This window comes from Aethalodelphis obliquidens, unplaced genomic scaffold, assembly GCF_003676395.1.
Source record: "Aethalodelphis obliquidens isolate GAN/ISIS:26980383/991018 unplaced genomic scaffold, ASM367639v1 scaffold43, whole genome shotgun sequence".
Classification (NCBI taxonomy): Eukaryota; Metazoa; Chordata; class Mammalia; order Artiodactyla; family Delphinidae; genus Aethalodelphis; species Aethalodelphis obliquidens.
The window spans coordinates 13885075-13895937 of record NW_020837987.1 but is presented as its reverse complement, the minus strand read 5'-3'; the positions used below and the strand labels follow the sequence as shown (position 1 = coordinate 13895937).

General features: G+C 53.3%; 2 protein-coding genes across 2 annotated transcripts; one reads left to right on the top strand and one right to left on the bottom strand.

Annotated features, from left to right (window-relative positions):
* Positions 1-295: 295 nt before the first annotated feature.
* On the top strand, positions 296-838 carry CUNH19orf73 (chromosome unknown C19orf73 homolog; the record flags this gene model as incomplete). Its single annotated transcript, XM_027080379.1, is given in 2 exon segments — positions 296-499; positions 501-838. Coding segments are annotated over 2 exon segments (429 nt in total), but the record flags the coding sequence as incomplete, so codon positions are not given.
* Positions 839-953: 115 nt separating this feature from the next.
* Positions 954-4698, bottom strand: LIN7B (lin-7 cell polarity scaffold B). Its single transcript, XM_027080166.1, has 6 exons — positions 4368-4698; positions 3835-3953; positions 3489-3560; positions 2614-2823; positions 1408-1571; positions 954-1063 (listed from the first exon to the last, which is right to left on the bottom strand). Exons 1-6 carry the CDS (start codon positions 4570-4572, stop codon positions 1042-1044), a joined length of 792 nt encoding a protein of 263 aa, XP_026935967.1. The 5' UTR covers positions 4573-4698; the 3' UTR covers positions 954-1041.
* Positions 4699-10863: the final 6165 nt, after the last annotated feature.

The window sequence follows — 10863 nt, the reverse complement described above, 5'->3', positions numbered from 1 at the left end:
CAGCGCCCCCCAAATCCCACCTTCCCCCGCCAAAAAATTCCTCCTCCCTCCTCCCGCCCCCCCCCGCAAACCAGCTCCGGGGCGGTCGTGGCCCCTTTAATAGGAGACTGACAGACGGGGCCGCGTGGCCAATGGGAGGCGGTGTCTGCGCCGGCCGGCGGCTAAACCCCACCTCCGAACTGCCTGGGAGGGGTCTCACGGGCGGAGAGCGGGAGGCGGGGCTCAAGGTGAGACTGCCAATAGGCAAGCGGCGTGCGGCGGCTGGGGCGGGAGGCGGAGCCCGGCAGGGGGATGATGTCACCTGGAGCGAGTGGCGCGCGGCGTGGAACGCGAGTCGCGACCCCGGATTCCGGCGGTGGCGCGCGCCGGCCCTCGCGCCGCACGGGACAGGAGAGTGGGAGTAAAGAATGGATTTTAAGGCGGGGGCAGTTCCCGGAGACACGCGCTCGGGTTGGAAGGTGGGGTGAATGCCGAGTCGGCTAGCGCACCTTATTCTGTACCCCTTGCGCCCGCCTCGGGAACTGCACGTGGCACCTCCACCCCCGCCTCCCACTCAGACGATTACGCGGCCGGGAGGGCTCCCCCGGCGGGCTAGGCTAATGGTTCGCTCCGCCCCGCCCACACAGAGGCCGCCCACTGACTTTTGCGCGTTTCAGGCCTCCTCTGTCAGACCAGATACAGAGGAAGGGGGCTTGGCCTCCGCCCTCAGAATCTCTGAAAGGTAGGGGGAGTTGTCTTCAGTTCTGACCCAGCGCTCAGACCCAGACCGGGTCCCAGCCTCCAACCTGGACTTGCCGCTAGGAAGCCGGCCAGCCTCTCCCTTCGGACCTGGGGAAAAGTCTCAAAGCTCCGCTCTCAGACTCTGAAAAGGGTCTGGTAGTGACCTCGGCTTCTCTCCTCCCACATCTCCAGACATTCTAACCCCCGGATGCAGAACAGACACAGACACTCAATGAGGGTCAAAGATCTTTAAATAAGGAGCTGGTGACAATAAATACTGTACAGGGGAGGGGGTGAGGGTTAGGGTCCAGATCTGTGGTTTCAGCCTCGAGACTCCAAGGACCTAAAAGGAGGGTGAAGAGAGGGGAGCCAAGCTCAGGGGAGCGTACCGGGGGAGGCATGGGAGAGATCCAGGACTGGGGTTCCAGAGCCAAGAGCCCAGGGAAGTGGGCTGAGGGTTCCAGAGGGAGTAGGTTCCCGATCTTGGGATGGGAGTGAGCTAACAGTCCCTAAGGTATTTAGTCAGAATGGCTTGGAGTGAGAGCCTGGGTCAAGGGTCAGAATCCCAGGGAAAGGAGCCAGGGCTGGAGGTGGCAATCAGGGCCTCAGAAATCATTGGCCTGGTTTGGGAGTCTGGGGATACCAGAGGCAGTGGGGGCCCCAGGGGTGTGGTGGCAAAGGGCTCACGAGTAGCTCTGATGTTGCTGGCGCCGCCGGGCAGAGCGCATCTTCTCAAAGCGGGCCTCCATCTCCTCCAGCACTCGAGGTGTATAGCGCACCACCAGCTTCACCGAGCCCTGGGCAGCCTTCAGCAACTCCACTGCCTTCTCATGCTGCTCACCCTCAACGCTCTGCAGGGGCGGTGCAGACAGCTGGGCCTGGGGCCCACCACCCTCACCCCGCCCCCACCCTGGTACCAACCCCAAGATGCAAAGGCCTCATGTACTCATGAGAGAGTCACTCTTGGCTCAGAGTCCTCCCCCCAAACCTTCCAAGTTCCCCATGTCAGGGACAAGCCCCATATGCCCTCAGTCACCGAGCTAGACCTCCAGACTCGTCTTTATTTCCTCCCTCCCGGCAGCTCGATGATCCCCAGCCCCATCCATCCTGCCCTGACTCCCTCTTCTTTGTCCCCACCACCAGGCCCCAGCTCAGACCTTATCCTCTCCCCACTGGACCTCACCCTAGCCTCCTCCTTGGCCTTCTGGCCTCCAGCCTCTTCCCTCAGTCTATCCCCTGTAGAGTCCCAAAGGGGTCTTTCTATGCCTCCAGGCTAAGCCTATCCTTCCCCTACTCACAGCCCTCCCATGGGTCCCCAGGAGGCTTGAGACAAAGTCCCAGCTTCTCAGGCTGGCACTCAGTCCCTGCATGACTGGCCCCAACCACCTACCTAGTCATGCCTCCATCTACTCTAAGCACAGTGATTTTAATCACCAGCATGCCCCAGTCCTTCATCAGAACCAAGCCCTTTCTCTTCACCTCGTAGGAGTGCAGAGTCACAGACCCTACCCACAACACCCTCCGCCAGTAACACCCTTCTCCACCAGCTTCTACTCATCCTTCAAAACCCAACTCAAATATTCCTTCATCTGCAAAAACTCCCCTCATCTACAGTGGTCTGCTGCCACATCTGGGCTCTCACAGTGCTTTGTGCTTCCTCTTTATCTCCTTGGTTTAGGACTGTTTCAGTCAGGGTCTATCTCCCTCACCAGAGAGGGACTCCTCGAATGTAGGAGCAGTGGCCAATTACTCTCAGGGTCTGCGGCAAAGCCCAGCACAGGGCCGGACACAGAGGCAGTGTTCAGTGCGTGTTGAGTGAATGTGAAAAACAGCGACTGTGCTACCTTGGGCAAGCTGTGACCCCAGCCAGCCCTGCCTCAGATCCCCACTCACCACACCATTCACTGACAGCAGCTGATCCCCACGCTTGAGGCCTCCGTGGCGGTCAGCCACACCTCCAGGGATGACACGGGAGATGTAGATGGGCGAATTCTGCTCCTTGCCCCCCATGATGTTGAAGCCCAGGCCCTCATCCGTCTTGGGTAGTTCCACTACCCTGGGATGTGCGTGGCCCTCACTGGCTGTGAAGGCGGCCACCGTGGCCTGGGAGAGAGAAAGCCTCAGGAGGTAAGGGCCCCTCCACGATGCGTATGCGGACTAGGGTGGAGGATCTGCGTCAGGGAGAGGGATTTAGGCCAGAGAGCTTCCCTCAAGCACGGGGCATCTGCCACAGAACTCAACACAAGATCACGCCGTAGTGACAGTACATCCCTTTAGGTCACTTTGGACACTTCAGACTGTCAAAGAGAAAGTCTCCATTTGGTGTGCGTGCGTCTTGAATACTCAACACTTGTCAATATCGCTTTTTAACAGAGGGAAACAAGGCCTGGACAGAGCTGAGAGCCTCCAGCAAGCAGCAAGAAATAGCATCTAACTGTAGTTTAATAAGATTACAGTGTTTACTAAAGCTAGTTCACTGTTTTCATTGGTTATCTTCTAGTCAGGCATTCGGTACTAGTTTCCATTTGTAGTTGCTAAAAATGTCTTTTTTTTTTTTTTTTTTTTGCTAAAGATGTCTTTATATGACACAAACTAAAAATGTAAGATTATTTAAAATACATTATAAATAAATCATAGCAAGGGTGGTACATAGATATGGCAAAAATCATGAAGGAGGAAACAGGAATGAATGACTGACATTAGATAGATATTGAGCTAGACCATGCGATTCAGTGGATACCATGAGCAATGGGCTGGGGGGCGCCTACCTTGGCTGTGGCGTGGGCCCGGATCTCAGCACTGCCGGTGATGTCCAGCGTGTCATAGAGTTGCTCATACACCTGGTGAGGACGCAGCAGCATCAAGGAGCCGCCAGACCCCTCCTCCCTTCAACTCAGTAGTCCAGGCCCCCAGACCCTCCCACCCAAGGATCCGCCCCGCCCCCGCAACCTGGAGGCCGCGGAAACTACAACTCCCAAATAACCACTGAGTTGAAGCGCGGGCAACCCAAGGAGGGCCGCCCCGGTAGCTGCTGGGAGGCGTAGTCCCCGGGCTCGGGGCGACCAGAAGAGGATCACGGCCGCCCGATTGGGCTCGGCGCCGCGTTGCTCTCACCTCCCGGATGGCAGAGCAGAAGCGGCTCTGCAGGACTCGCTGGAGGGCCTGCAACTTCTGCGGGGGCAGCTCCCCGCTGCGCTGGAGCCGCTCGAGGAGCTCCACCGCCCGGGACACGTCTGCGGAGCGGGGGCGCGGCGCACAGACACACAAGTGTCAGAGACGTGAAGACGCAGAGAAGGACGGAGAGATGCGGCCAGAGACCAAGTAAGGGCGAGCGCAGACCCCGGGAAGGACAGCAGAGTCCCAGTCGGACACCCGCAGAGTCGCCCGTGGCAGAGACTGCGGCCAGTCGGGCGCCCTGCGTCCTCAGGATCCCCATACACACCCAGGCAGGGGTGTGCAGCGGGCGCCCCCTCTCTGGCCCGCTCGCCCACGGACCCTCCCACACCCACCGACTGCCCGACTCTCGGCGCCCCGCCCACCCCCGCCGGGCCCGCCCACCCGCCCGGGCTTTGCCGGGGGAGGGGCAGGGGACCGGGCTCCGGGACGCAGGCCGGGGCTGGGTGGGCAGGGGCCCCTGGCGCGCTTACCCCGCTCCAGCCCCAGTGGCTCCACCAAAGCAGCCATGTCGGCGCCGCCGCTGCGAGGCACCCGCCTGGCGGTCGCCGGCGAGGAGGGCGGGGCTGCGCGAGGCCACGCCCCAGAGACGAGCGCCTCCTGCGGAGGCGAGGCCCAGCGAGCGCACCGTCCCATCTGCAACCGCTCGGATCTCGCTGCCCTGCCCTCAGACCCCATCGGTCTGTTGGTTGGGTTTGTGACCTCTCCTACTGCAGCCTCTGTCTGTCTGCACCGCCTGACATCTCATCTGTCCTGCTCGCCACACCTGTCTCCTGTCTGTCCCTTTTTCCCACATTCATTGGACAAACTATGTTAAACATCTGGGCCCAAGATCATGGACACGATGGTGAACTGGGCAGATAAGCCCACTGCCCTCCCGGAGCTTAGTCTATGGGTGGGCGGGGGGGCAGGGTAGACAAGCAACTATGGCTGTGATCAGAATTGGGAGTGGGGAGGTGATGATCTACGAAGGACACTGACATAGAGCCCTTGGAGGTAAGATCATCAAGAGGTGGGGCGTGGGTCACTTTCCAGACAGAAAGAGCTCACGTGGCTGGATAACAGCGTAAGGATTGGAGTGGTTTATGATGAAGGTGAAAAGTTGGCAGGATACAGCTGATGCACAGCCTTGTGTGTTGGCATACTCACGCTGAGGACTTTGGACTTCATGGTAACTCCTAAGAGTAAAATGTGATATTCAAATGTGTATTTTTTTTTTTCAGATGTGTATTTTAAGATTACTGTGGACACTGTGTGGAGACTGGATTGGATGCGAGGAAGAGCGGAAGCATGGGGCAGATCAGGAGGCTATCCCAGTAACCCCATGATGGCTTAGACCAGCGCAGAGGCATGGACGATAAGTGGACAGATTTAGAAATGTTTGGACGTGTCTTAACTGTATATGAGGACTGGGAGGTGGAGGGGAAGGGGATATTAAGGTGCTTGTGAGGCCTTTTGCTATGATGGTCTATGCTGGCGGAGGGATAGTGGATATTCTGACTTTGAGGAGCCCGTGCAGTATCCAAGGTCTGCAAGCAGTTTTGAGAATTTGGGCGAAGGTGGTAAATAAAGCCATAAGCACGGACAAGAAAGCTGGAGGCAAGAGAATATAGAATGAAGAGAACCTAGAATTGAGTCCTCAAAACTCGTACATTTAAAATTCAGGAAGAAGGGCTTCCCTGGTGGTGCAGTGTTTGAGAGTCCGCCTGCCGATGCAGGGGATACGGGTTCGTGCCCCGGTCCGGGAAGATCCCACATACCGCGGAGCGGCTGGGCCCGTGAGCCATGGCCGCTGGGCCTGCGCGTCTGAAGCCTGTGCTCCGCAACGGGAGAGGCCACAACAATGAGAGGCCCACGTACCGCAAAAAAAAAAAAAAAAAAAAGTTCAGGAAGAAGACAAAGAATGGCCAGAAATAGTAGGAGGAAACCCCAGGTGGGAGAAACCATAAGAATTTTTTTAAATTTTTTATTCATTTTTGGCTGCCTCGGGTCTTAGTTGCTGCACGCAGGCTCTTCGTTGCAGTGCACAGGCTTCTCTCTAGTTGTGGCGTGTGGGTTTTCTCTCTCTACTTGTGGCCTGTGGGCTCCAGAGTGCGTGGGCTCTGTAGTTTGGGGCGCACAGGCTCTCTAGCTGAGGTGCACGAGCTCAGTAGTTGACACTTGTGGGCTTAGTTGCCCCGTGGCATGTGGGATCTTAGTTCCCTGACCAGTGATCGAACCCACATCCCCTGCACTGGAAGGCGGATTCTTTACCACTGGACCACCAGGGAAGTCCTGAGAAGAGAGTGTTTCTGAAGAAAGAAGTAGGCAGTGGTATCAGATGCTCTAAAGAAACGTAGATGTAGACAAGGCTGGAGAAGTCTGGTTGTTGCTTTATACCATCAGCTGGATGGGTAAAGTATATCCTCAGTTAACTTCACCATTAGTGGGATGGAGTCCAGAAAAGGGCTTTTGCAAAGTGAGAGGACTAGAGTAGGTTTGTCTATCCCTCTCTCCTTCCTAATATATTTCTCTTATTTTAACAAAAAAAATAACATAGTTACAGAGTTAAAAACAAAATCAAATAATACAGAAGGACGAATAATGAAAAGCACCAGCCCCTGTCCCTGTCCTAACTCTCCCCACTGCAAGAGGCAACAAGGTGTAGATGTTTCATCAGCTAGTTGCTTCTGCAGCTAAGTAACATACGTTTCTCAATTTTTCAATTTTAGATGTTAGCAATATATTACACATTGATTTTCTGCTCTTACAACCTTTCCCCTCTCTTCCCATGGTAGCTTTATGGTACCAGTTTTTAGGTCAATCAATAAAGCGCTCACCTTATGTCTAAGTACTTACTGTTGGCTGTAGAGCTCAAATGTTGTCCTGTGATTACATTTCCTTTCTTGAACAGCTTCTGTTCTTTTCTGTAATGTCTATCTACTTTTGTTTCCTTCATCACACTTAAGAAAAATTAATTTATTTATTTTTGGCTGTTTTGGGTCTTGTTGCTGCACGCGGGCTTTCTCTAGTTGTGGCGAGCAGGAGCTACTCTTTGTTGAGGTGCGCAGGCTTCTCATTGCAGTGGCTTCTCTTGTTGCAAAGCACAGGGTCTAGAGCACAGGCTTAGTAGTTGTGGCACATGGGCTTTGTTGCTCCGTGGCATGTGGGATCTTCCTGGACCAGGGCTCAAACCCGTGTCCTCGGCATTGGCAGGCGGATTCTTAACCACTGTGCCACCAGGGAAGCCCCTTCATCACATTCTTAATTTCTTTCAAACTCTCCATCACAAGATATATTACTGAATCTTTTTATTCTGAAGCTCCTTGGAAACTTCAATCCTCTGACCCCAATCTGGACCAAATGCTCTCTAGAAACTGCCATCCTGGGATTTCCCTCCACTGCTCTGCTGAACTGGAACCTCTCTTTTAAATCTCTCATTTTGGTAAGGTATATCCTCAGTTAACTTCCTAAAAAGATTGTGGAGCGAATTCCCTGGCCGTCCAGTGGTTAGGGCTGCATGCTTCCATTGCAGGTGGCACAGGTTCGATCCCTGGTCAGGGAACTGACATTCCACAAGCCGTGCGGTGCAGGCAAAAAAAAAAAAAAAAAAGAAAACATTGTGAGATTTCTCTTTCAGGAAAGTTCCTCTAGGGCTTCTCTGGTGGCACAGTGGTTGAGAGTCCGCCTGCCGATGCAGGGGACACGGGTTCGTGCCCCGGTCCAGGAAGATCCCACATGCCGCGGAGCAGCTAGGCCCGTGAGCCATGGCCGCTGAGCCTGCACATCTGGAGCCTGTGCTCCGCAACGGGAGAGGCCACAATAGTGAGAGGCCCGCGTACCGCGAAAAAAAAAAAAAAAAAGGAAAGTTCCTCTTTTTTTCCCTTAGCACGTCTAGTATCTAATCAACTACCAAATGCAACTACTAGTTAATTTCAGTTGCTGTTTTCCAGTTCTAAAATTTCCATTCGATTATTTTTTAACAATTCCTGTTAAACTTTAAAAATTTTAATTTAAAAATCTCTTTTTAAAATTTTTTTGAAAATATTGATTGATTGATTTTGGCTTTGCCAGGTCTTACTTGCAGCACGTGGGATCTTTGTTGGCTTCTTAGTTGTGGCATGAGGACTCTTAGTAGCGGCACGTGGGTTTTAGTTCCCTGACCAGGGATCGAACCTGGGCCCCCTGCACTGGGAGTATGGAGTCTTACCCAGTGGACCACCAGGGAAGTCCCCTAAAGATCTCTTCAAATTCTCCATCTTTTCCTTTGGGAACATAGTTATTTCAGTCTCTGATAATTCCAACATTGGAATCAAGTCTGGGTCTGTTTCTATCTTTTTTTAAAAAAATTTATTAATTTATTTTTGGCTGCATTGGGTCTTTGTTGCTGCACGCGGGCTTTCTCTAGTTGCGGCGAGCAGGGGCTGCTCTTCGTTGTGGTGCCCGGGCTTCTCACTGCGGTGGCTTCTCTTGTTGCCAGAGCTCAGGTTCTAGGCGCACGGGCTTCAGAAGTTGTGGCACACGGGATCAGTAGTTGGGGCTCGCAGGCTCTAGAGCGCAGGCTCAGTAGTTGTGGCGCACGGGCTTAGTTGCTCCGCAGCATGTGGGATCTTCCCAGACCAGGGCTCGAGCCGGTGTCCCCTGCATTGGCAGGCGGATTCTTAACCACTGCACCACGAGGGAAGCCCTGGATCTGTTTCTATTGTCTCCTGCTTTTCTCTTTGAATAGATGCTAATACGCATCAGTACTAAAAACCATGGAGGCTTTGAACCTCAACCTGTCTCCCCTAGGACTGCGTGGCTGCTCAGCTCTCTCCTCAGTAACTTAGCCTCCGTTATTGCTTTCCGATGAGACCATTGGGGGTCTCGCCACAATGAGCAGCTTAGGAGTTGGCAGATGCCTGGAGGGAAGATTGCATGTGCATTCTGGGGCTCAATGCCCACCTGGGAATTTCACCCTCAAGTCCCAAGTGTCTGGTCCAACCTCCGTGAACTCAGCCAAGTCAAAGACTGCCACTTTCTGAGTTTATTCCACCACTGAGAGTTTTCTACCACTTTCTGAGTCTATTCTGCCACACTAAACTGGCAAATGTCCTGAAAGAAAAAGCAGGAGTAAATAGGAAGTTCACCTCTGTATGCTTTCCTTTCCCCTCAGGTGTGGCCTACATTGGTTGTTCCCCAAAGCCTTTCACAAGTTACTTGTATGTGTTTTGTCCAGTCTTTATATAACTGGCCTGTGCCAGGCTAGTCCAAAATGGGTTGTTCTTCATAGCCAAGCCCAGAAGTCTAGTTTCAACATCTGGGATATCCATGAAAATACACTAGAAGTATTAAGTTCTTTTATTCCCTAAATTGTTTCCTCCCGGACCAGTTTCTCTATTTATCTTGTGGTCCCTTTTGCCAGAATTTTTTCAAATGTCTGGGATCTTTGCTTATATGCTTATAAAAACTGAGGCATGATGGGCTTCCCTGGTGGCACAGTGGTTGAGAGTCCGCCTGCCGATGCAGGGGACACGGGTTCGTGCCCCAGTCAGGGAAGATCCCACATGCCGCGGAGTGGCTGGGCCCGTGAGCCATGGCCGCTGAGCCTGTGCGTCCGGAGCCTCTGCTCCACAACGGGAGAGGCCACAACAGTGAGAGGCCCGCATACCGCAAAAAACAAAAACAAAAACAACCAAAAAAACTGAGGCAGTTAAAAAGCATGCTAGAGGACTTCCCTGGCGGCGCAGTTGTTAAGAATCCACCGCCAATGTGGGGGACACGGGTTCGAGCCCTAGTCCGGGAGGATCCCACATGGCGCAGAGCAACTGGGCCTGTGGGCCACAACTACTGAGCCTGCGCTCTAGAGCCCGCGAGCCATGGTTGCTGAAGCCTGCGTGGCTAGAGCCCGTGCTCCGCAGCAAGAGAAGCCAACGCAATGAGAATCCCGCGCACCGCAGCGAAGAGTGGCCCCCGCTCTCGGCAACTTGAGAAAGCCCGCTCACAGCAAAGAAGACCCAACGCAGCCAAAAATAAATAAATAAAATTTTTTTAAAAAGCATGCTAGGATCCTGATGTATGTCAGTCAGATTACATGACAGACTGCCTCTGGTTTATCAGACCAAGTTTGCCTTGAGGCTGAGAAACTTAAAAAAGACAAAAAAGTAAGTCTTATATTTGCTTAGGCAGCAAATGCCCGGCTCCTAGGCATCCTGACTGCGTAAACAGAGGGCGATTTTTCTGTGTACGAATCCTACTCGAGTCTTCTACCCTTGTTATACCTGGAGTTGTAATCTTGAGCATCTGTAGGGTTCTGCAAGGCTGATGGATGGCTTCCTTCTCAAGTGGTCAGCAGACTGAAGTGTTCTCACCATCGTCCTGTTTCATCTTTAGTCCAGAAATGTGTTGACATCTCCACTGCTCATGGAAACTCTCGTTTTGTTACTCCTCTACTATCATTACGAAGCATGGAGTAAAAACGCAGACGGTGAACCTGCCATCATGAACCGTACACTGTTTTCTGTCCTGACCCTGTGAGGACTTTCTGCTCTACCCAATCTTCTTGCATCTTTTCTTTAAATTGAAGTATAGTTGATTACAATGTTTCAGATGTGCAGCAAAGTGATTCAGTTGTACATATATATGTATTCGTTTTCAGATTATTTTCCATTATAGGTTTTTTTTTTTGTCTATGTTGGGTCTTTGTTCTGCACCCGGGCTTTCTCTAGTTGTGGCGAGCAGGGGCTACGCTTCGTTGTGGTGCGTGGGCTTCTCGTTGCGGTGGCCTCTCTTGCTGCGGAGCACGGGCTCTAGGCATGCGGGCTTCAGTAGTTGTGGCACACCGGCTCAGTAGTTGTGGCTCGCGGGCTCTAGAGCACAGGCTCAGTAGTTGTGGCACACAGGCTTAGTTGCTCCACGGCATGTGGGATCTTCCCGGACCAGGGCTCGAACCCGTGTCCCCTGCATTGGCAGGTGGCTTCTTAACCACTGCGCCACCGGGGAAGTCCCTCC